The following is a 25,117-nucleotide window of genomic DNA, read 5'->3' on the forward strand; positions in this document are numbered from 1 at the left end:
CAAGTATCAGAACTAAGGGTCTCTGCTGAGCCTGAGCTACTGTGCAGACCCCAGACTTCTCCCTTTTTCAGCTAGATTGTGTGATTATACAGGACCTCATGCTTGGGGCAAAGTCTCACTTCTCCTTTCTTCTTCCTTACAGCCCAAGTACAGTCTAACCAGCCTAAAGGACATCACTTACGTGCCCACTTCAGCAATTAAAGTCTGCTCTGGGACACCATGTCAGATTGGACAATCTGAAGAAGAAGGAATTGAAGCACACACTTTTGTCTGTCTGGAAGACAACTCTTCTAGAATATACCTTCTCCTACGCTCACAAGTTCAGAAAAGGTACAGTGAAATATTAAGTGGACTAGAAGTCCTTGCTGTTGACAACCTAGTATACAGAGACACTCAACAAAAACCTAATGGCCCAACTCATACGATGGAGTGCCATCTAAAACTGAATCACAGCAGAATAAAAGTAGGTGTTCTGTGAGTTACTTTGGCAAAACTTAGGAAAAAATACCTCTGGACCTGTTCAAACAACATGAAGACAATAAAGCATTCTCAAATCTCTAACGTCTTGCTTGAAAATTAAAATCCATAATACACATGATGGTTTACCCGTTAACAGATTTATACAGATCCTTATTATGAAGCCCAAAATAGAAAGTACATCTTACTGGGAAAATCTGATGAGAACTTTGAGAACACGGAGGCTGCATCATTTTTAAACTACAAAAAATGGCAGAAACAAACTCACTGGATGTGTTCCAGGGTATGTTCCTAGAAATTCAGGTCACAACTCTGAAAAGGTAGATAAGCCGTAAATAATGGACAAAACAGCATTTTACAGGAGACTCTTAGGGGGCATAAGGATTGAGAGTGTAGAGCTATCACAGGAAAATTATACTCAAATAGAAAAGAATTTACCACTGTCACTGGATGTCAGTACATACTGTGCAGTGTAGCTAAAATAGATTACAAACCTTAGGGGATATTTTTGACAAATCTTAAGCTTCTGAACCATCTAGACTTCGCACATGATCATAAACCTACAAAGGCATGACTTCAAAGTGAAGCACAAGCCCAGAAGAGAAATTCCTGTAGCAACATGAGCTGGTGTCTGAAAAAAAAAAACCCAACAAAACAAACCAAAAACCAAAAACCTCAAAACCAAAAAGAAAAAAAACCCTGCAGAAATGCTAAAGAAAAATAGAGAACATTAATATGATGAATCTTTTAAAGGAATAGGTCAGGATTGCTTGTTCAAAACCAAGTTCTCCTGTCCTATCAGGACCTCAGGAGTGTGAAAAAACAAAGTTAAGCTTGAAAATAATTGTAAAGAAAGCAGTGACACTGAAGAAAGGTCCTTCCGGGCATCTGCAAAGATTTATGGATCAGACAATGATGTTATGGAAAGTCTGAGGATCAGACATACTTCACCAGTTTCAAATGTGCATGAAAGACAAGGATGTGCATGAAAGTTAGGACTGCTGATGATTTGTAGATTTTTTTTTCATGTGGCAATAATATGTGTATAACAGCATCTGAAACATTTGAATAAGTTGATCTGCATTAGTGAATTAATAGATACTTCCATTATGAAAACTGCTAGAGGCAGAAGCAGAGGCTCTTATTCTAATAGATGATGTACATTAGAGAGCCCAGGAGCAATGGATAACTGATTTAGAGGATATCCTTAGCCTGATTATTATGACAAAAATATGTTTGAGGCAGCTCCAATAGACAATATACTGATGATCTCTGGACTGGGTGACACAAAGGCGATGTTAATGAGCTAAAGCAGCAATAACAACCTCTCTGCACACAATGAACCACAGGGTATATTTGAAAAATTTCCAAGCAGTAGTGTTTGGTTTACATGCAGGCGCACACAGACCAAGAAGGGCAGAGGCAGCCACTGGCTCTGCTCACCCTCCCTGGGGCTGGCTGAAGGGCACACAACTCTGCCAGCAGATTCTGATACTGTTCAAGGTGGTCAAGAGTGCTACCTCTTTTGTTTTATTAAGCTGCTAAAGTAAACTTCTGGAGTCAAACATTTCATTTTCACAGGAAGCAGAAAGTGCAAAGCTGTAACCCTGTGAAAAGCTTGTGTTTTCCTTCACAAAACCTCACACCAGGGTGAAATAAAACAGCTGAGTGAACAGAGGGAAAAGAATAGGAATACTGCTGGTGATAAAAGTGCCAGTTATACAAAAGTCCTTCCAAAAGAGGATTATTAGAAACAGTGCCACTCCAGTGAGATAACTGAACACCATGGGCTGGGTGTTTCTGTGTGAAATAACAGATGCTTAAGACCCACTTGTGTCTCTTTGAGTATGGTGGGTGTTGAGCACACAGGCTCTGATATGTGTGGAAGGTGACTCCCATTGAGCCATCTCCCTCTGGGAGAAGACAAGCACACAGCTCACAGCCTTGTTTATCCTAGTGACTATATATAACAATGTGCAGAACAGGCCATGATACAGTTGTGGGAAAAATCCAAATTTAAAAATTAGGGGACTTTTACAGTATCTGCTGAGGTGTCTCCCCCCTTGACCATATTAATTCCTAGAATCCTTATCCTGATTCAGACCCTGTGGTTTCATTGAGCTTCATCTTCCCTATGGAAACATGTATACAGAGCTTCTGGTCAGAGACCCCCAGAGATGCATTCGCTCACAACATGAGACATTTACTCTACACAGCAAACTTCCTAAATGTATGTCCCATGCCTGGGCTTGTATTCCCCATGGAAGGAGTGAACTGCATTGTTACACAGACTCAAATGGGAGCTGCGTCCACCTGCATCTGGGTAAGAAGTTGGGGAACTATCTTGTGGTTTGGTCTTGTAAAAACTGACCAGGATTGTTTTAAATATGAAATATTCTCACCTGTGTCTCCACCTGATCTAAAGCTCCCTGACTCTTTAGGGCTCTTCCTCTGCCATGCATACGTCTCGTTCCTAGTGCTTGCCTTCCTGTCTAAGATCTTGTGCTACCCTTTGTAAGAAAGAAGTAGAACAGCACCAACCACCTCCTCAGGGTGTCTAGGAGAAGTCATCCTACACAGGAGCTCAACACCTAGCAATTCACTGTGATAAGGTCCTCCAGCTCTCACAGGCAGCACTTGGGGTACTCTCTATTCCAGACACCTTGCTGTCCTACATCTTGAATTGTTTCCTATTGCCATTTATGCACTCAAAGCAGGTGCTGAGCAGCATGCTGATTTAAGTATTCTACAAGCAGTGATTCTGGAACAATGTGTTTTTCAATTTTGTATGCTTAATCTTATGTAACAGAGAAGTATAGACACACTGAGACACTGAGTTTGCAAGAAGGGCCATGCTTGCCTTAAGTGAAAAGTTCTGTTCACTGGCTGACAAGGATGGCTCCTGCATCTCAGCAAGAGGCCACATTTGCCTGAATTACAGAATGGCTGAGGTAGGAAGGCATCTCTGGAGATGGGCTACTCCAACGCATGTCTGACCAGGGACACTGAGCAGGTTGCCCAGGGCTGTTTCTCATTTGGTTTCTGAAATGCCTTTACATATCAGAGGCCAATATTGTGACAAACAGCCTTTCACTGACAAGAAACTTCAGGGCTGCTATCACTATTTTAGATTAAGTACCAAAATTGCAAATGATGGGATGAAAGAATGATTCACTTCCAGTCCAAGGGATCCTTTGCAAATAAAAAGGCACGGTAGCAGATTTTTTTACATCAGCTTACAGTCTTATTTGGAAAGACAACACCCAAGAGAGGTGATCTGCCTAAGGAATTAGGCCCTAATTCTGATGAGTGTGGAACTGTCATGTCAGCTTTGCCAGCTGAGCAAACCAATCAGCACAGCCTAGACTCAGTCAGCACATGAAGCAGTTTTAAGGTGTGCTATCATTTCATTTCTTTGTACTGAGTTTCAAAGCCAATAAATAGTTCCCTGACTTTTTTCCGTCAATTTAGGGAAAATGTCTCCTCGTGAAGTTTTCTTCCATTTCAGAAGCTATTTCAGGCTGGCCTCATAAATATTAACCATTTTCTTCTTGAGGTTTTGAAAGGTTCCTGGAAGATGCTGATTGTAGCTAGGACATTTCTCTGCTGACCAATCAAAACAGGTAACAAGGGCTACCAAGCTGGTGGCTCGAAATAGCCCCTGCTCTCAGCCAAACACAGGGGTCAAGCAGTGGGGGCAGGCATAGATGGCCTGGAAGCTGAGTGCTGTACTGACTCTGACGCCTGATTACCAGCTGACAGCATGACTCACTGGTGTGACTCAGACATGCAAACCCCTCATGGATGTGTGAAGACTAAATTCCTCAGGGATAGAATGCCCCAAAGTCCCATGTGCTGCATTAAGACTCTCCAACTGCCCAACTAATATGTGCCACTGGAGTTCACCCACAGCAATGTGAGGGCTGGCATCTGCAGACCTCGTGTGACAGAATGCAGTTGTATTGCAGCAATGCCGGACATTTCATATCTGTAGCACTACTTTTTCAAGAAAGGAATTGTGAGTAACCCTCAAGTAATGCTTCTTGGTCACCATCAGCATGTGCCAAGCCTGCGTTCCTACTAAAAGAAGGTTTCTTAAGTTTTCATTAATTTGAAATCCTGTTACACTTCTTTCAGGATAATCTGATCCTAGATCACTTGTTCCAGATGCCAGTGCAGTAGGACAGCACTGTCAGCTGTCACAGACAAGAGAAATAGGAAGAGGACCTTTGTTCTGAGTCTGTCATTGCATGGGTGAGTAATTTGCTCCTATGCAACACTGTTGATTTTCATTACATTCAGAGCAGTTAAGACCAAAGCCTGACACTAATCTGGATGGAAGTAAAAATGAAGTTAGGCTGTTCAAGATGAGAAATAAAAGCAAGAAGACTCTGGAATTTTCACTCAGACAGCTATTAAATGACTTGGTACCCAATATTAAATGATACCTGCTGCTTGGGAAAAAAAATACTAAAAATGCTGTAAAAAAATGTTGAAGGATTCAACATTTGCTTGTTCAAATTTTGACTCTGCAAAAGCTTCTTTGAGAAAGAAAAATAATCCTATTTTTGTAAAATCAGTTTAGGCTCCCTATCTTAAATTTTAACTCCCCATACCATGCTACAGCTGCAATACATACTACCAGATACCTTGAAACCATCTTCTCCAGGTCACCAGAGTACCATGTACACACTATGCCCCCAGATTTAGGTCCTATTGCCAAGCCTGTGGGTAATCCAGACCTCCTCACTGATTTTTCCCTCTTTTTCAGAAAGTGTCAGCAGCAAACAAGCCGTGTGCTGGTAGCATTTCTGCAGATAGCTGTGCACAAAAGCCAGAACCTGACGGTTACCATGGGATTATCTCATTAAGCTTTTAGTGAATATACTGCATTCTTCATTGTCTGGTAATCTTTTCTATTCTCCCTCTCCTCCTCTTCTCTTGCCCTCTGTGCAGGAATATGAATTGTATCGAACCCCAGAAAGGGTAAGGGAGCTGCTGTGCTCTGTCACCCAGCAGAGTGGTTCCATGGTTGCTTTTGGCTTGAAAAATCCCATCTTTCAAACCCTCTCCAAAAAGGCATTGCTGTGTATTTTGGAAAAAAGAAATCAGCTACTGCACCTGTTGTTACTTATGAATAATAATAAAAAGCCCTGAAGAAGGAGGATACTTAACCTGCTCTCCTACTGAGAATTGGATCAGGTTCTTGTTTTCCCTAAGCTGCCTTTGTGCTCCTTTAGCAAGTGCAGGAATCTTCAGATGGGTGTGTTTTACAGTTGCTCCTGTGAAGGGCTATTTACATTTCAGAGAGGCACAAGAGGGTCCCAGTAGCAAAGGTGGTTATTATTTAACGAGAACCAGTCCTTTCTGGTTTGTGCATGTGTCCTGTGTGCCCAGGGTTGCAGGAATGGTCCCTTGGGAAGACTTGGCTCTATGGAAATATTAACAGCATCTGGTGTTTCAGCAGAAAGATTTCTGTTCTTTTGGATTCAACAAAGAACGTGGCATAACCCAGTATGCCCAGACTGCCAGGGAGGCTGGTGGTGCCACATTTTAATGCACACCCTTTTTTACTTAAGGGGTTTTCTTCCCCTTTAGCTCCTCAGGTAAAAAAGCCTGAGTGACAGATTTTCCCCACTGTTGTCCAAATCTCCAGTATATTCCAGACCTGCCAAGAAGATTGTCAGCTATTGCATTGCTCTCCTGCTATGGATGTGCCTGTTTGGAGACAGCTGCTAGCCTGGGTCAGGCTGCCTGCGCTGGCCCCAGGTGTTCCGTGGGCTGTGGTACAGAGCTGCTGCTGCTGCCGTAAGCCCGCAGTAGGTTTTAGAGAGCTGGGAAGGGAATTATGGTGACTTGCTGCTGGCACATTCCTGTTAATGTGTTTACTCACTTTCTTCAGGATCTTATGAGAATTGCCAGTGAATTCAGACAACTGACAGGATCTTAGTTATAATTAGTAGCAGCTTCCATTCTGACACACGGGAAGGACTAACAGCATTTTTCTTAAGGCAGAGTTGTTATGCTCTCCTCCAGAGAGGTACTTAAAAAAGTACATTTTCTAGCAAAAAGCCTCTCCCACTTGTTTAGGACAGATGGGAGAGGAAGGGATTCTGAAGTGATGGAGTTTGAGGGTAAAAAATTATTGTACAAACTGTCACAGAGCGTGGGCTTTCAAAGTTCAGCTATTTTTGTTATTACTGACATGCATCCTTTATATCAGGAACTCAGTATTAGAGCAGATATGGATGAAATTTATATTTCTTTGTTCTAAAAGCTGTGAAAAATCACAGGGAAATTAGCAGAGTGTAAAACATGTGGAGACCTGAAACTCAAGGGCTGAATCAAAATACTGAATTTATTTAGCCTGATGAGCAAAGTGTACCTGTCCACAGAGTCTAATCACAAGACACTGATTTTCAAAGGTCCTTTTGTTCCACTTCAGAGGAATTTGAAAATAAAAATAAACATTAGTGAGCATTCAAAAAGTCCCAAGAAGCTAAATACCCAAGAAGAGTTTAAGATCTGCTGACTTTCAGTGAAACTGGGGGTCTGGTTTGAGGGTAGCTCTCCTCACAAACACCACAGAAATGAAGTGGCTGATGGAATGGCTTGGGCTCCAGTTCTTTACAACTGCAAGCAGCCCCAAAATGTTTGAGAAGGCCCAGCCTGACGAGACCTTTGCCATCTATATTTCCTCTGAAAGTTTCTTTGTTATACATGCCTGCAAGTCCTTCCAGAAATCTGCCTGGTCTCTTTCTCCAGGTTCTGTTATGGACTATACAAATGAAAAGCAAATAATTCAGCTACAAAAATTGAGCTATGAACTTCCATTTCACAAACCTGGAGCCCTTATGAGTGCAAATGAGAGTAAAGGGGATAGGACTGGGAGATGATCTGGGGCAGTGATCAGTCAGTCATGTAAGTATAATTTAACAGCCTGAGATTAACAGAGCTTCTGGCCATAACTCTATGACTTCCAGGACTGAGGACCTTTTTTTGCAGTTTAAGTGGTTTATAGGCCTGAGCTTGGGGAGAGTTTTTGAGATTGATCCTGATGGTTAACTTAACGGTCTGCTGGTGTTGTAGAATACTTTCATGTCAGTTTTTCCTGCTATTTCCTTTGATTTTTCTGCATGTAATGTGTATTAATTTTAATATAATCAATAAGCATTCATAAAAGTAATGACACTAAATAACCATGCACATGACTCAGGATGTCTTCACATTGATAAAGGAGGCTTGAATATGTTCAAGTTCAAACAGTGAATTATCCTTTTTTTACCTGTGGTTTATTTTTCAGAAGTATACATGAACTATAGCTTTCCTAATTGAAAAGAACTGAGCATTGTCCCTGCTTGCCAAAACTACCTCCTCTATTTGAACTTGCTCTTTACCAAGTGCAAAGTGAAGCAAGGTAGGACTTTGCCACCTCAAATGTAAAAAGCAGTAGCCAGACAAAAGTCTGATTTCTTCTCTTACAAGAAAGACATGATCTGAGTTAAAACAGAGGTTTTGGAAGTGATTCCTACAGATGCAGACTTGCTCTTCCTGCTGGTGCCAGGAGGATGGGGCCTCTTGGATGATACCACTGGTCAACTCTGGGTGCTACTGGTGATGGAGCCAACACAGGGAGTGGGAGTTTTTGGGGCTCTGGCAGAAGCTGGGAGCAGGGACATAGATGTTGCTGCCCTTCCTGGTTGCCTCTGCTTGAAGGATTCTCTACTCCATTTTTGCCTAGATCTGTCCCTGCTCCGGTGGCACAGCACCACTGGAGCATTGGATGCTTTTCCACTAAGGATGTAGAGACCCTGCTTAATTTTAATTGGCACTCAGCAGGGGTTCAGCTCAATAACTCAACGTGCCCATGACAACTGAGACTGTTGGGGGGCAACAGCCTCAGGTGCTCAGGTGTGAGAAGGACAAGCTCAAGGGAACAGGCCTGAAGGAGCAGTGCTAGCTTCTCATCTATATCCTTTCACAGAGCAGAATATGGGCTGTACACATCAGTGATTGTCAGGGTGGGAGTCTCACCTAGACAGAGTTTTGTCAGGAGCTGCATTTCAGGCTGTAAGTTAATGAACAAGAAGCATTTTTGCACAGGAGAAACTCTAGACTGAGAAATACCTTTGGCAAAAGTATTTGATTTCTAGAAGCACTGGATATTATTAGACCGTCTTTTGAGGTGGTGCTTTATCTTTCTGTTTGTGTGCAAAAATTTCCCTGCTGATGAATTAGTTTGCTCAATGGAAATCTTATCAAGTGTGAGAAGCTCTGTGCAACTGAGCAAGAAGCTAGAAGAATGTGAAATACTTACACTGAGAATTCTGGGTTACCACTAATATTTAACTTGTATTTATAAAAGGAAAAGAGGCTATGTAGCAGATTCCTACTATCACATTGGCCAAATAGCTATGCAAATGTGTTTTGATTTCTTCCTAATGCTCATGTTTTGCAGAAAGCCTCCCAGGGTGTTGATACCCTGGGTGATATTCATTCGTATGAAATGAAATACACAGAGGAGGGGGAATGATGGAAAGATTTTACTGGCATGAATGCGGCAATGAGCAATTTATATGGGTCAGCACAAATGGGTACAGATAAAATTTTTATAACACCAGACCATGTATTTCACAAATGCTGGGCATGAAAAGGGAAGAAAAACCAATTTTTGTAGAGCATTTAAAAATTATTGAGAATAATGGTGGTGGGTTTTTGTTTTTCAAGGAAAGCAAATATTCAGGCATCTTAATCACAAAGTATGAGATCTTGAAATCTCATTGAAGCAATCAGCAAGATTTGCACTGGCCTTAATGGAGCTGGGATTCCATCCAACTGGCCAACTATAGGAGACTCAAATAAGGGAAAAATAATAATCAAAGCATTTTAGAAACTGATGGGTTTTTTTTCTCTCTTATTGTGTAGACCTGTTATTTTCACTCCAAAGGTTAATTCTGAGGCTACCTCAGACCAAAAAGGAAGATTTTTGTATCCTTTTGAGATGCTAGGAGTATTTCCAATGGGGAAAACACATAGCTTGAAAGAGAGGTGAATCACAGAATCAGAGATTGGTTGAGGCTGGAAGGTGCATCTGGTAACTGTTGAGTCCAACAACCCTACTCATGCAAGGCCACCTACAGAATGTTGCCCAGGACCAAGTCCAGTCAAGATTTGACAGTCTCCAAGAATGGAGGCTCCACAACCTCCTTGGGCAATCTGTGCCAGTGCTCGGTGACTCTGACAGTAAAAAAGAGTTTGCTGATGTTTAGAGGGAACATCCTGTGTTTCTGTGTGTGTCACCTGCTATCACTGAGAGGTGTCTGTCTCAATCTGTCTGTTATAGTAGGTTTAATAGGTAGGGTGGAGTTTTCTAAATCCACTGGGGAAGGCTGTCACATGATGCAGACTGCCAGGGCTCTTGTCACTGGGTCTGTGGTCTTTCACTTTTCCTGAGTTGTTCGTAGACACCTAAAAGTGAAGTAAGAATTTGACCACTGCTGAAGAGGCCTGAAAATCTGTTCCAGATTGCAAGGCAAGATGTATTCCATTACCATCTGCATGGCAGTTGTCTTGTGTCAAGTGGGCAATTCTCCTTATCTCTCTCTCTGAGTGATCATAATCACTCCTCCCTTGGCAGAGGACCTCTGCTGATAACAGGCTATTGAATGTCACTGCATGACTGATAAGAACTATAACATCCCATTGTGAGATGCTCTGCCCAGAGGGAGGAGCCCAGCATTGCTACCCAGATATAATCTGGAGATTCTGAAACACCAGCACGGCTTCCCACTGGATTCCCCAGAGGAACAGCAGATGCTTCTTCTTCCACGGATCTACGGAGGAAGAATCACCCTTTTTCTACAGGACCCCCTGCTCCAACAGAACCACACCTGACACTTTAGGAGGACTGCAGCCACTTTTCCAACTGGACTGCTACCAACACCCTGACCAACAGGGTGTCAGGTTGAGTCCTGACTCTGTCAGTGTTGTTCTAGTGTATTGCAATTTTTTAGTTTATCCTTTTATTTTTTTTCCTTCCCTATTAAAGAACTGTTATTTCCTGCTCCCATATTTTTTTGCCTGAGAGCCCCTTAATTTAAAATTCATAGCAATTCAGAGGGGTGGGGAGGGTTTGCATTCTCCATTTCAGAGGAGGCTCCTACCCTCCTTAGCAGGCACCCGTCTTTCCAAACCAAGACAGAATCACACGCATGCTGCATGTATGCATGCAATGAATACATTAATTAAAAAAAAAAAAGCTGTTCAGCGTTCCTGAGAGTTTAAAATAAAAATATTTGCCCAAATAAGACTCAACCTTTTCAAAGAATGGCTTCCTTTCAGTTTCAGTTCTTCATCTTTCACAGACCTCTGTCGTGCCCAGTATCTGCCATTTTGAAATCTGTGACTTGTCCTAATTTGGCCATTTCTATGTATTGACTTTGAAGCACATACTGTGACAGTATTAAAACAGAAAATCATAGAATCATGGAATTATTTCAGTTTGAAAGGACCTTAAAGATCATCCAGTTCCAAAACCCCTGCCATGAATAGGGAGACTTTTCACTAGAATGGATTGCTGCTACCTGCTGGGATGAACTAAGATGGAGCCTGTGTCCCTGTGTGTCTCTGCTGCTTGGCATTGTAAGCAAGACAATGAAATAAATGCAGTCTTTGCATTTCAGCTCTGGTTTGATGGTTGCCTTTGGTTTCCTGTATGTGCCGATTCGCTCACCATTCAACTTGGCCTTGAACACTTTCAGGAATGGGGAATCCATCACTTTTCCAGGCAACTTGTTCCAGTGCCTCACCATCCTCAGAGGAATGCATTTTTTTTCTTAATAAAACTGAAAGAGTGAACCTAGGCTTCTCTCTTTCAGTTTTAAAGCCATTCCCCCTGGTTCTATCACTTCTTGCTCTTGAAAAACCTTAATCTAAATTTATGGAAAGCATAATGAAACAGCTGACCTCCTTAAAACATTCTTGCATTTTTTTCCTGGATTTGAACTGCAAAATATAAGGAAAAACCAAAGAGGGAACAGTTATTCTATTTACTGTCAAGAGTGTTCAAAATGTTTTTCCTAGTAAGTTTCTGTCTAAAGTTTAAGCAGGAGGTTACGCTAGAGAGGAACTTACATCTTTGCCATGTTGAGCAGACACTAAAAGCAAAGATTATATGGAAAACACATCTTTATATTAATTATAGATGGCTAGTGTTTCTCAGGACCTGAGGGAAATAAACAAAAGTTCTCAGCTCCTGAGAGTTTGGAGTGTACTGCTTTAAATCAGTAAATGTGGACAATTTACATGCCTAACATGCCACATATCAGCATGAAAACATTTGTCAGAAACTGATGAATGAAACAAGAAGAATAATGAAGAAAAATGACAGTATACAAACTGTCCAGAGAGAAAAATAAACAATGAAAGTGTTTGGTAAATAAATCCCTGCAGAACTCTTAGAAATGAGTCACTGATTAATTGAATCAATCCATCAACCTTTTGTGATTACATCAATATGCAATTCCTTTGATGTTTGTTCTTCCTCCATAGCTACTGTTTTAAATGTATTTAAAATGTAAGATAAGATATAATATGTCCATATGGAGCTACCATAAATTAATTGGATATCCTAGTAAGATATAATTGGCTGATTCTTTTACTTAATTCTCATATGTAATGCTGTAAATAACCATATCACCGTCTCCTTTTTCTGAATTTTTTTTGTCACCCACTTCTTCGACTAACTGAAATTTAACAGCAGGGTGGGACTGTGAGATCATATTTTTCTTTTTTTTTTCTAATTGAAATGTTCTCATTAACTTACTTTATTTATCACACAAACCCTTTGTAGAAAGGACTGTCTTATTTACTCTATTCATAGATTGCATCATGCTTGTGCATCCAGCAACTATCAGAAATAATAATTTTTGTGTACCAAATGTCTGTCTAGAAAATAAACACTTAGGACTTTGAATGTTCTGAGAGGAGGGATAGGAAAAGCTAAGCAGAGAAGGTGAGAGATTGTGTGTGGTTATGTATCTCCACCATAAAATATAGTCACATAGCAGGTGTGTGGATGTGTGCATGTATGTGTGACTGAGTGAACTGAGCCAACATTTAGCACAAATGCACACAGATGCATCAATATGGAGAATCCTATGCAAATTAAAGCAATTGCACATACTTGCATGCTCTCCTAGGAACAAAATATTCACCTGCATGCATAGAAATCAACTATCTAAATGTTTGCAAGGGGAAAAAACACAATCCTGAGAAAATTCTTGAAGAAAATGAAATGTGAATCTAATTCAGTAAATGTGTTCACAAACATTTTTTATTAATTTCTTCTGATTCACCTGTGCCTTTTGTAGCTCTGGATATTTATGACTTTCTGTGTACTCAGTGAGCTATAACTTTAGCAAATGGAATTGCTCATGTGCTAATGATTCCTACCAGGGCTTGCTGTGTCTCGTGGCTTCTGTAATGCTGCCAACCTTTACCATTCTGTTAAATGTCTTCCTGTCTGGGGCTTTTTGAGAATGTACATAACCTTGTGCTTCCTCTTGTCGTTTTGCACACATCCTCAGTGACACTCCTCCACAACTGCCATCGCCACCTTTGTGTGAGTTGGAAACATGGGCGTGACAAAGAGCAGTATGTAATTTTTAGAGGGTATTTGGGGTGGTGCTCAGGAAGAGAGACAGTGAGAATGGCACAAGAAGATGGTGACAGAGAGAGAGAAATTAACTAGATGTGAAACATCTATGTGGCAGAACTGGGGGCTGTTGGAGAGCACATGCTGGATGTGAACATGCTTCTTCACCTTAAGCTCCCCATAACCTATTTCCCATCAGGACAAAGGCAAAGCTGGGAAAATGATAAGGTGCTAGATGGCAATAAAGACCCTTTTCCATTGGTGGATGGAGAAGCATGGCTTTTGTAGAGATTTAATTTTGAATCAGAGGTGACCACAAGCATTATTTATTTTTTAATTCTCATGTTTCATAGTGCTTCTATCTATCCAAAATAATAATCCCAAGGCATTTGGAAGTCCCAAGAGCTAAGTCTTCTACTCAACAGAGAGCAGAAAAATTGGTGGTTTTATTGGATTTTTTATTAAAAAACATCTTTCATGATCTTGGCAAGATTTTGGAAGACACTTGCAAAAGACATAATCTGTTTCAATTGGTTTCTGAGAGATAAAGGAAAAATGCATTTTTAAAAGACACTTCTTTTGAACATATGGAGAGAGATGTGCAACAAATGTATGTATGGTGCTACTTAGAACTTCACATTTGGTACAGTATCTTCCTAGACCACTCAGCTATGCCAAGGTCTCAACTTTAACTAGCTGTAACTGCTTCTCATGTTGAAGGTCTGAACAGAGGGACTTGTCAGGACATGAGATCAAACAGAGCTGATTTCTCCAATCCATGTCAGGAGATGAAGCATAGTGGTGACTACAGGAGGAAAATCCCTTTTACTGATTGATTCTGTGCTGTGCCACTTCTGTATGTGAATGAGTAATTGCAGCCTAAAGGGCAGTTTCTTTTATGCATTGTAATTGCATTTAATACTGCACATAGCTTGAAGCAGACCAATTAGCTTAACAACTGTCTTCATCTTTCTCCAAGGAGCAGTGGACACAGTGCTGTCTGCAGCATTGCTGTGTATTGGTTCTTCAACAACACCTGGCTTACCTTTAGTGTCTGCTGTCAATCCACATATACTGTGGAGAAGCCAGATTTGGAATAGCTAGAAAACAAACTCAAGAAGTCCATCACTTTCATCTCAGCTACTCATCAGTAGACAGCAAGCAATACATACACATAGACTATTAATGGGGCTTTCCATTTTCCTCTTAGTATTTGCCTTTAAAAATAAAACAGAGGACTGGAAATGAAAATATTGCAAGGTGGAGTGATTCACGGAGTGTGGAGTTTTGCTTTGTCTACTATCAATGTGCTCAAATGGAAGGTGAGCATGCAAGTGATGAAAGGCTTCAGACACTGAGTTAATGGCCATTCCTATCTGGAGACATCCAGCAATCAATACAGGACTGTGCCAGACTTTGTCAAAATGCTGTGCAGCAGTGGAGTATTGTAAACGGTACTTAGATTAAGTAAGTGGAGCACAAACCATTTCTCCTTACCTGACTGAAAATATCACTTGCGCTATTATGAAGACTTAAAAAATCCTAGTGAAAGAACTCTCTTTCTAAGGAGTCATCCTAAGAGAGCATGACCGAGTATCTCAAAATGTATATCATTCTGCTCCATCTTTATTAAATGACCTCAGGCAAGCTGTCAATATATGTGAGCTCTATAAACATTTTGCCTAAGACAGGATTCCATCATTTCAGTGTAGGGAAAATAAATAGCATATAAAAGAATAAGAATGCAGAGGAAATATCCATGTTACACAGCTCCTTCTTAACAAGTATTATTTTTGCAATGCTTAACACTGTAGGCAACTCTATACCTATCATGAGCTTAAAATTCCTGATGAGTGGGCAAAACCAGCCCTGTTTTCTAAGTAGAGTGCGTTGCAGTCAGCCTTGTAAAAGAAACCTTTTAGTGTCAGTGATAATGAAAATACCTGGTATATATGACAGCGTTAAAATGGTGTCATGACCCGGCAATTTCTATTCAGTGCTGTCACATCCATGCACTGCACAGATCGGGATTGTCATCATGTAAATGTAATAGGATTCTTTATCCTGCATTGTTGTTCAGCTGGGAAGAGTAATTCTGAGTTTCCTGTAAGTTCTGAATAGCAGCAGGGGGCCATGAATAGCTTGGAAACCTATATTTTTTCCATTTATTTTTTTTTTTAAATGCAAATTACACTAGTAAGTCAAAAAAATCACTTTTGTTAAAAATACATTCAGAATTAACAAATGCCAAAAAAGAAAAGAAAAAAAGACACATTTGGATTGTATCTCTTGCCTTCTGAATATTTTAGTTTATAACAAAAGCCCAGCCTAGAAAAATAACATTCTTTACTGGATTTTGAGGAGGATACAGCTGTACAAATCAAAAATGCCGTCCAGATATTCTCACATTACTGTGCTCTAAACTGCTTCCAGAAGAGATCTCTCCACTAATCATTTAGTTGAGTAGTCAACAGTCCTATTTTTTTTAATGGTGGTGCTTTAGCTGCAACTTAAGCAGAGTTATGAATACCGACTCCATATAGGTATGCATGTGTATATATATACTGTGTGTATGTGAGTGTGTGTATCTACTCTATATGTAATATATGAATACACATTTATATTGCAATCCATAGTAGTTAGATGTGCTTCCTATTTCCTAAGCATTTTACAAGCATTAACAATTCAGACCTCACAAAAAGCCTGTGAGGCACATATTATTCCTGTATTATGGGTGGGAAGACTAAGACACAAAGAAATTAAGGCCAAAATTTTCTAATTTAAAATCAGGCCTATTAGCTACGTGTAGACACTTCATTAAATTATCTGACTTCTAAAATTGCTAACTACCAGTAGCCGCTGTTCCATGGGAAATCACTGAAAGGTATGAAAAATTATCTTCTGAAAATTGGATTGCTGCTTAGGTGCCTAAACTGGTTTCTTTTCATGTTAAAAAATGATTTTTATAGAAATATCATTTTGATTTACTGGTATACAGGGATAGATAAAATAACCTGCTATGACATTTTCATCCCATTTAAACCTCTTCATTGTGTTTAATACTGTACATCTGCTATATTTAATACTACATAAAAGTAGAAATTTTTTTAGTTTTGCAAGTTATAGGAAATTTCAGCCTGTCACTGGGAAGTTGCATGGGGTTTCCAGGGGGTGAAAAGCATCTCTAGCCAGCAGGAACTCATATTTTCAGGTACTCAAGTATGAAAATTTAAATTTGAGATCCAAATCAGCAATGAATGCTTTACAGGATCAGGCCTAGGGGACATTCATATTTCATACATGAAATTCCCAGCAGTATCTGAGATGGGAACCCTTGATCCACTGCATCAGAATCTTCCTGTGTGATGCAGCCCCCAAAAATAGCTAGTCCTGTGTATTTTATATATATAGACATACACACACCTTCACACACTTACATATATATATATCTATCTATATCTATATAAATCTCACTGAATCAATGTAGGTATAGCTCCTGAATGTGTCCCGTATCTTGTTTTCACTGGTGAATGCCTGTTCCTCTGTCATTGTCCAGAGTTGCTGCTTGTGACACTGTACATCCATGCAGACACAGCAAAGGGCACTGGCTTGTACAGGGATGGGTGAGTGGTGTGAGCTCACAGGCCTCTGGAGCAAGGGTTTGGCCAGCAGGGAAAGGGGAGTTGCTCAGGGGTGCCTCCAGCATTTCCAAGAGCTGACCTTCCCTCTTGCCCTCAAAAGCTACGTGGTCACCTCAGGTGTGGTAGGTGCGTGCGTTTGTCTATGCAAGGTCTGAGCAAATAAACAATGACAATCCAAGTTTCCGAAAAACCTGAGCAAAATATTGGGTTTTCCTAGTGAAAGCCATCTACGTTCTTGAAAATACAGATCAGATGTAGAATAAAACATATGTTCCTAGGAGTTCAGAGTATTTCATATACACATTGACCTACTAGCAAAATTCCCAAAGGCATCTTGTTGCCAACTACGTAACAGCACAGAGGGTTTTTTTTCAGCCACAATAATACAGGAAGATAAAATACACGTTCTAACACACAACAGATCCCCCAAATATACCACAAAAAGGTCTTCAGTATTTCTTCAACTCAACTAGTCCCTCCCTGCCCTCTCCAACCAAAATCGAGAAATAAAATATGTGGATCCCTTATGGTGCAATTAGAAAAAAAAAAAGCTCACTTACAGAGAATTTTTAGTTGAAATCAGATATAAAAGAGTAAACATAGCTAGTACATATTCAGTTGGCCTTTGTTCATAGAAATCTGCAGATGTCTCTGTAGTTAGTAAAAGATGTTTAGAGATAGCTATAAAAGCACCTACAGTGCGATAAATATAACCAGCGGGATTAAGAAGCACTGTTTCTGCTGCTTATTTCCAGTAGGTTCAATTATTAGTTTCTGTTACCCCTTTCCCCATCCTGACCCCCAAAAGGTCTCAGTTATTTCTTTATTTATTTTTCTTTTTAATCATTATAAACTATTTCTTGACCACTGTGGAGCCCCAAAAGTAAAGCACTTATCAGACAGCTGGCAGTTTTCTACTTGGTTGCTCTGGAGCCATGGAGCAACAGAGCCTTATTCCCTGACATGAAAACAAAGCAAAACCAAACAGAAGAAAACCACTGACTTAGAAATCGTTCAGAATTAACAGCAGCATGTTAACTTCAGAAAGCTTGCACGTAGTTTCTCTAATGTGCAACGCAGTTGGGTTAAGGCAAGTATGAACTGTACAGCCTTCAGGGCAAACAATGCGCTGTCTATTGACTTCTGCTGCAAGGTCATCCTGGTATTTCAGTGTTGTGTTGACTGAGGAGACTCAATGCGGCCCGGAGTGTGGAGGAGGCTCCCACAGCACTGAGTGGGCTGGGTTCATGTCTTAATCCAGATGGGCCGTGCCGGCGGTGGCCAGGGGAGAAAAGGGACAAAAGGTGGCACCGATGCCTCTGCTGCGTCCCTCTGGTGCTGAGAGGCAGGAGGTTCAAGGAGGGGGTCTGGAGCATCTCCTTTAGTACCTGTTAGAAAGAGAGGCTGCAGGTCTCTGTTGTTTTCTGTCTCACTGTTCAATCAGCTTTTATACATAATTTTTAGCACAAAAATTGGATTTCTTTTCTCTTTGAAGAACCAGGAGGCCATCCTGAAAGAGATATTTGAACAGGTCCTCTAGCCCACCTTGAGTAGTCCCCATGTTTACTTTGACCTAGAAGAAAGACAGAGAAAGAACAATATTTATAATCCAGCGTATACTTTTCTGATCCCTGCCCTGCTGCTCTGGTGCCCTTTTGCAAGCAAGTGTAATCCACAAACCAGTAACAGTTCAGATACACATGGGAGGAAGAGGACAGAAAAAGTGTTTACTCACGTAACTGCCTGGCTCTCTCTGGAACATTGTCAGAGAAGTTACCACAGGTTTGCTAAACAATCTTAGGCAGGAGTTATATTTAATTATAATCTTAACTCTGTGTCCATGGGTCAACTGGAATATGACCTGATTTATATAATCCATCAGATACGTAGCTGTCTTTGTAAAACCAAGAAGTGACATGGTATGAGGACAGAAGGGCTGGATTGCAGGTGCAGGGGAAAGCTGCCCACGGCTCACTCACAAAGCAGAGACCCTGTGCAAGTGCCACAGCCTGACCACCTTAACAGTACTGTCCCAAACCTATGTTTTGTAACTAAAACTTTCAGTCTAAAATGGACAAGATGTTGTTAGTTGATAGTGAAAGCTTAGGTGGTAGGTTATTTAAATGTGTCTGAATCCCAAAACATGAGGACGTAATTACACAGAAGATTTGTACTGCATGAACTTGTGGAGTGTCATGGTGGTTATACTCAAGGTGCTAGTTTAGGTGTCTTTTTTTTGTGTTTCATTTATACTTTAAGTGAATGGTGAAGTAGGTAGCACTTTCAGTATGTGCCACATTTCTAGACAAATGCCTGTGTGTGTGTGTGTGTGTGTGTGTGTGTGTGTGTGTGTGTGCACGGGAGTACAGATACTGCAAATATTCTTAGGCTTCACAATAGAAGGAAAGCATGCTTCACTTCAGGGCTGCACTGCTTTTGAGCAATTTCTCCAGTGCATTAGGCATCTACATCAGACATGCATAGGTTTTTTTGCTTCACTTCTTCTTTTCTCGAACAAACAAGTTCAGTGTGAAGAACATAAAGAAAGATCTCTCTCCCCTCCCTCCTTCCTACTGTTTTTAGAACAGTGATCATGCAGTGCAGTCTTGTTCCACAACTACAACTGGATTTTTTCATGTGCAGCAGAATCAGTGTCAGGGAGTGTTTAGTCACCTTCCTCCGTCACCTCCCAAGAGGAGAATTTTGTCTTGACAATTGATTTCCGCCATCTTATTGTGTCCTTCTCCCATGGTCTGGAAATGAGCACTGGCATCTCCGGCACAGAATGCCAGGAAGCTGCTTTTGAGTACATCAGCTGTGGCCACACTGCAAGGAGGTACATGAGCATCGGTTCTGTCCCGTTCTGTTCAAAAAGCGTATTCGTTTTGAAGGGACTGTCTAGGCTTCTTGGCTTGTACAGCATAGAGCACACTGTTGGCACTTAAATAATAAAAAAATCCCATTTATAACAGGTAGAGAAATGGCACCATAAGAATTCTTCCCCAAAACATTGTTTTAAATTGCATATATTTTTCACTTTAAAAAGTAAACTGATTTAAATTGAATACTAAATTGGAAGAGGTGATAAGGAAAACTGTGATTGGAATTTAAAGCCTAAAACATAGAGAAAAAAACTTCAATGTGAGTCTGAATCTAATGATTCTAGACTATTAAAGGTAACAGTAGCCAGAGATAGTAATTCAATTAACTACCTAAAGATAATATTTTTTTTTTCAGAAACCAAGGTTTTTTTTTTTTCCTTAGATATCCTGTTCATTTAGGTTAGTTTTGCATAACTGATGAAACACCACAAAAAGCGACTATGTGTGTTTAAACTGTATTAGAATGTTCTTAAAAGTAGAGCTTGATTGATGAAAATCACAAATAAAAAGTAATACATCTTTAGATGAAATAGTCCTGACGACAGAATAAAAATGTAAATATGAGAAGCCTGAATAAATCAATATAATCTGCACATGTTAAGTTGGTGTAAGTTCAATACAACCTCCACATTAACAAAATGAAGTCCTAACTTTAGCACACAGGAAGAAACTGGTTACAAAACAGTATGTCTTAATAGCTAGCAATTAGTAAACCCAGCATTCCTTCAGAAGAATAGTTAAGTAGTGCACATATAAAGGAGTTAAAATTGGTTTCAATCACTTGGATGAAAAACTGTCTGACTTCCAAAGAAATAAGTTTCTGTTGATGGACTTCTGCCATTGCAATCCACTAAATTAATTCACATCAGCAAGCAGTACGTGGGTAATGACGGAGACCTAACACAAAATTCTGTATGTCTTTAAGATTTGTGCTAGTTCTGTAAATGAATCAATCTGGTAAATATATAGGGGCTTCTCTGTTCTGTGTTAGTGAATTGTGTGTTGAAATTTGTGTTTTGAAAGAATCTGAACAACCATTAGAAGCTGATATTGTTTTGGTGAGCTCTTCAAAGAGGAGGCCGCATGCTCTCCTTCCAATTTGCAGCATGCCCAGCACACCACAGCACAGAGAACAAACTGCTGCTGTGCCTCTGCATATAGTTAGCAACCAGATGATTTAAAGGCACCTATCTCCTGTTCAATTTCTCTAATAAATCCAGAGCTCCGTATGAGATGTGCCCAGAGTGAATCTGAATAGGACAGGATGCAGTGGTGGCAAAAAGTGATCTCTGTATTTTCTTGATCATCTGCAGGAATTAGAGGAATTACAGCTTGGAAAGTGGTGAGAGCATGGCAAGGGACTCTGTAAAACAGAACGCCTCTCCTCTCCTCTCCTCTCCTCTCCTCTCCTCTCCTCTCCTCTCCTCTCCTCTCCTCTCCTCTCCTCTCCTCTCCTCTCCTCTCCTCTCCTCTCCTCTCCTCTCCTCTCCTCTCCTCTCCTCTCCTCTCCTCTCCTCTCCTCTCCTCTCCTCTCCTCTCCTCTCCTCTCCTCTCCTCTCCTCTCCTCTCCTCTCCTCTCCTCTCCTCTCCTCTCCTCTCCTCTCCTCTCCTCTCCTCTCCTCTCCTCTCCTCTCCTCTCCTCTCCTCTCCTCTCCTCTCCTCTCCTCTCCTCTCCTCTCCTCTCCTCTCCTCTCCTCTCCTCTCCTCTCCTCTCCTCTCCTCTCCTCTCCTCTCCTCTCCTCTCCCTCTCCTCAACAAATAAAGCTTTAAAATACCAAGTATTTTAAAGGCCTGCTGTTATCATATCAGCATGTTTTGATTTCTAATACATAATATTGCTGTAAACAGTGCTACAAGCAGATCAAACCTTGACTTGATTAACTTGACATTCGAATTTGTCACTCCACTACCTAATGGACTGCCTACATTTACAGAGCAACTGCAATGTGAATACATATGCATGTGTTCCCAGTGTGTAAATAAAGAAAGGTATTACTAAATGCCATAAAAGCTTCTTAAGGACAGATTGTAGCAATCCTAGAGAGCCCTGTCAAACACTGTACAGTCAGAGGGAAACATGGAGTGTCTTTATTTGACTGTGGCTGGGACATGGCAATACTTTGTGGGTTGATTAGACAAATTGTCCACTCACATTCTGATTTCTGTCTCTCAGTCAAGACAGCTAAATCACCTATACTCCAGTGAGCATGCAGCACTGAAATAGGAGAGAACACAATTTGCATGGATTAATCATCTATCTCTTCATCTAAGCTACAGGCTTTAAACTATTGCCTTCTTTTTTTTTTCACAGGTCTAGGTTTCTTTCCAGTCAGTTTGAAGATGCATAGTAAATGCAATCTGCTGTTCTGGAAGAAACAGCAAGAGCATAAAGAGAATGGGATAATAGCTAGAGGGCTCCATATGTTGATGACAAGGTATGGTATACTGAGAAAGAGATAGGATTAGAATTGTTCTAAGTACCTATGTACCTCATATAATACTATGAAGGAAATAACATTTTCTAAATGTGCAGCACTCTGCCAAAAGTGCAGGTGAAAAATATTTACTTGAGCACAGACAGATGGGAAGCTGAAGCTGAGACGACATTGGAGATATGCACTATTGTAATTTGAGATTATTAAAAAGCTCCTAGCAAAGCTCCTGGAGGGCCCAGTTCCAAACACCAACACAGAACAGATTGTACCACTAATAAAGGAGTAAATGCAAGATTCCGTGCAAAAATACACTAATCCATTAGTAGACTTGCTTCCACTGATCCGAAGAAATGAAATTACATTCAAAGGTGAGCGGAATTGCTTGTTGGGATGGGTAAAGTTTGCTTGAACTTAGTTCTTTTCCACAAAAGAAATGTTCAGATGAGAAACAAAGGAAAAAACATAACTGTTGCCCCTTTATGAGTTGTGTGGTGATGTGCTTTTAGTGTGTAGGGCATTGATGGCAAATAAAAAATATTTCCAAAGGCTGCAGCAGTGAGGTAAGATTTATCTGGGCAGTCAGGACTGTTCTGCATTTCAGTTGACATCAGTACAAGAAATATTTGGAGACAATTGTTCCTGGGCTATGGTTGTGCATCATCTCCAGTGTGAATATACTCCAGTTGTGTGTATGAGCTGAGATTTGTTTATCCATTTAATTCCCACATATATCAGACTGCACTCTAAGATGGAGTTGTCACTCAATGGTTAGGTAAAATACTGTCTTCTATTCAAACTAGTTTTAAATGCCATATGTTGTTACATTTGTTTCGGCTTTTTTAAATCTGGAAACTGGAAATGAGGTACAGAGGTGCCTTGGTGAACAGATGCTCTGGTAAGACAAATGCTAAATGCATCCACTAAATTAGCAAGTTGCTGAACTTTTGATAAAACTTCATAAAAATCCACTTTTTTTTGCAGCCAAGGTTTGTCACATGTGATTAGTGTTTTTCTACACCAAATTGTCACTGTCTCTGAGTGGAACCTGCTTGAATGAAAGTAGGGAAAAATCAGGGGAGAGTTGGATGCTCTTTGAACGACTGCGACACATGATATCCTGCCCTAAGAATTCATTATAATTCAATACAAGAGTAATGTTGGTTCCCAAGTGTAACTTTAATTCAGTCCATCAAAAAAGGCTTCTGACTATTCTGAATTTTTAAGTCACGCTATCTTTCAGCTTAATGATCCTTTAATATCAGGCTGCCACTCTGCTGAATATCCTAGAAGTTAAGTACTTACATATACATGGGCTGAAGCTGTAAATGAGATGTCTTCTGTGGACCTTGATAGCCGTAAGAGTCAAATCCACCTATGAAATCAACTGAAATGAGAGAAATTGCTTTCATTAGAAACATCTTTTCAGAACTGATAGACACTATCATTCAAGAAACACCCAGTACACAGATTATTTTTGACAGGTCCTCTAATAATCTGTTAATATTTAACCAGCTAATTGGGAAGATACAGAAAAACAGTAAAAAAAGTAAAGAAAGGCAAAGTACCCCTTTTTTCCCCCCTTTATTTTTAAAATTATTCCATTTCAAAACCACATAAAAACAGTAAAGGATTTATAACAGCCGTCTTTCCACCAGAAATAACCACACATCCCTCTTTTTCAAGAAGACAACCTCACTAATACAAAACAACATGCTATTTAGACATTACAAATGCTGAAAACCATTTATTTATTGGCATGAATGCATTGCTTCTGACTGTGATTACTGTGGCTGGCTTGCTGTCATACCATGGCTCAGCAGAGGATGTAGAGGAGGGAGTACATTGATCCAACTCCATCTGAGAGACAGAAGTTTCTCTGATTCCCTGTTTTGACATTTGGGTTGAAATGCATGAACAGAGAGTTGGAACAATTTATCTGAGCTTCAGAGATGAAACTTCACAGACGTAAAGAAACCTACATCTCTCTCAAGATGCTGAAGGTCTGCAAGAAGGTTGTAGGGTGGGAATTATTTATTAATTCACACAATTGCCAGCTCCTGATGGCCTTCTCATGTTCGCTTTAAACAATTTCCAGGAAAATTCAATCTCATCTGAGCCCAAGACCCCTATATCTCTGCTAAAACACTTTCTTTGCACAGGTAAAAGGGTGCCATTTGCTTCCTTTGTCCCAGGATACTCAACTATCAGCTTATAGGGGTTATTGGGGGGCAGTTCTTGTCCCTGAAATATTGTCTCTTGCATCACAGATCTGAATTGGGCTATACTTTGATAGAAAAGGGCCAAAGAGTTCAGATATGGAAGTACATTTTTCTCATGTCTGGTCACTGCTACTGACAGACTGGCTCTGTGTACATTAAAAGCAAAAACAAAAAAAGAAAAAGAAAATAAAAAGGCTATTTGATAGACAACAACTTCTTGTAGATCTAAAATGCAGTTACAGTCACAAACAACAACAAAGTAAATTTACATGCTTTGAGAAATTCCACAGTGGTTGGACTCCTTAACACTTGCACTTATAAATTTGTTTTAATACTAAGGTACCCCCCAATTTGTGCCACACTTCGTGATACTTATCAATACAGCTTCAGCCATTCCAGACATTTACCAAAAAATCAAATTCTTGTAGGCCTCCCTTCACCACTTACTCTGCAAGCAAAAAGCTACCAAAACCACTGGACTGCCTGGGTACAGTATGTTTCCATTGCAACTGCACACATGTGAAATCTGTCATAAAATCATTCTTTGCAGGCAAGAATGGCCCCTGCAGAAATAATTTAGCCAATTCTGTGCCCTGTAGCAGCATTATGTGTATTCCTATCCCAGAAAGATGTGTTACTAAATTAATCCCTGACATCTCTAATGAAGGAGGTTCTATAGCCTCTCTGTGTTGCTTTTCCCTGTGCTTAATTTCCTAATGTCTAATTTAAATGTAATTTCCTGCAAATTAGCTACTTATCTATATTTTGGCTATTTCTCCCTATGGATATGAGGAAAAATGAGCCATTT

At 40.3% G+C, this 25,117-nt stretch overlaps 1 protein-coding gene across 1 annotated transcript in view; it reads right to left on the bottom strand.

Moving 5' to 3' along the window:
• Window positions 1-13,573: 13,573 nt before the first annotated feature.
• Window positions 13,574-25,117, bottom strand: part of NKAIN2 (sodium/potassium transporting ATPase interacting 2) — a 516,822-nt gene continuing 505,278 nt past the window's right edge. Inside the window, exons 6-7 of the mRNA XM_059842179.1 lie at window positions 23,393-23,474; window positions 13,574-18,346 (exon numbers count right to left, since the gene is read on the bottom strand). Coding sequence (XP_059698162.1) covers window positions 18,337-18,346; window positions 23,393-23,474 — 92 coding nt within the window. The 3' untranslated portion in view covers window positions 13,574-18,336. The remainder of the gene's footprint in view (window positions 18,347-23,392; window positions 23,475-25,117) is intronic.

This window comes from Haemorhous mexicanus, chromosome 3 (assembly GCF_027477595.1).
Source record: "Haemorhous mexicanus isolate bHaeMex1 chromosome 3, bHaeMex1.pri, whole genome shotgun sequence".
Taxonomy (NCBI): Eukaryota; Metazoa; Chordata; class Aves; order Passeriformes; family Fringillidae; genus Haemorhous; species Haemorhous mexicanus.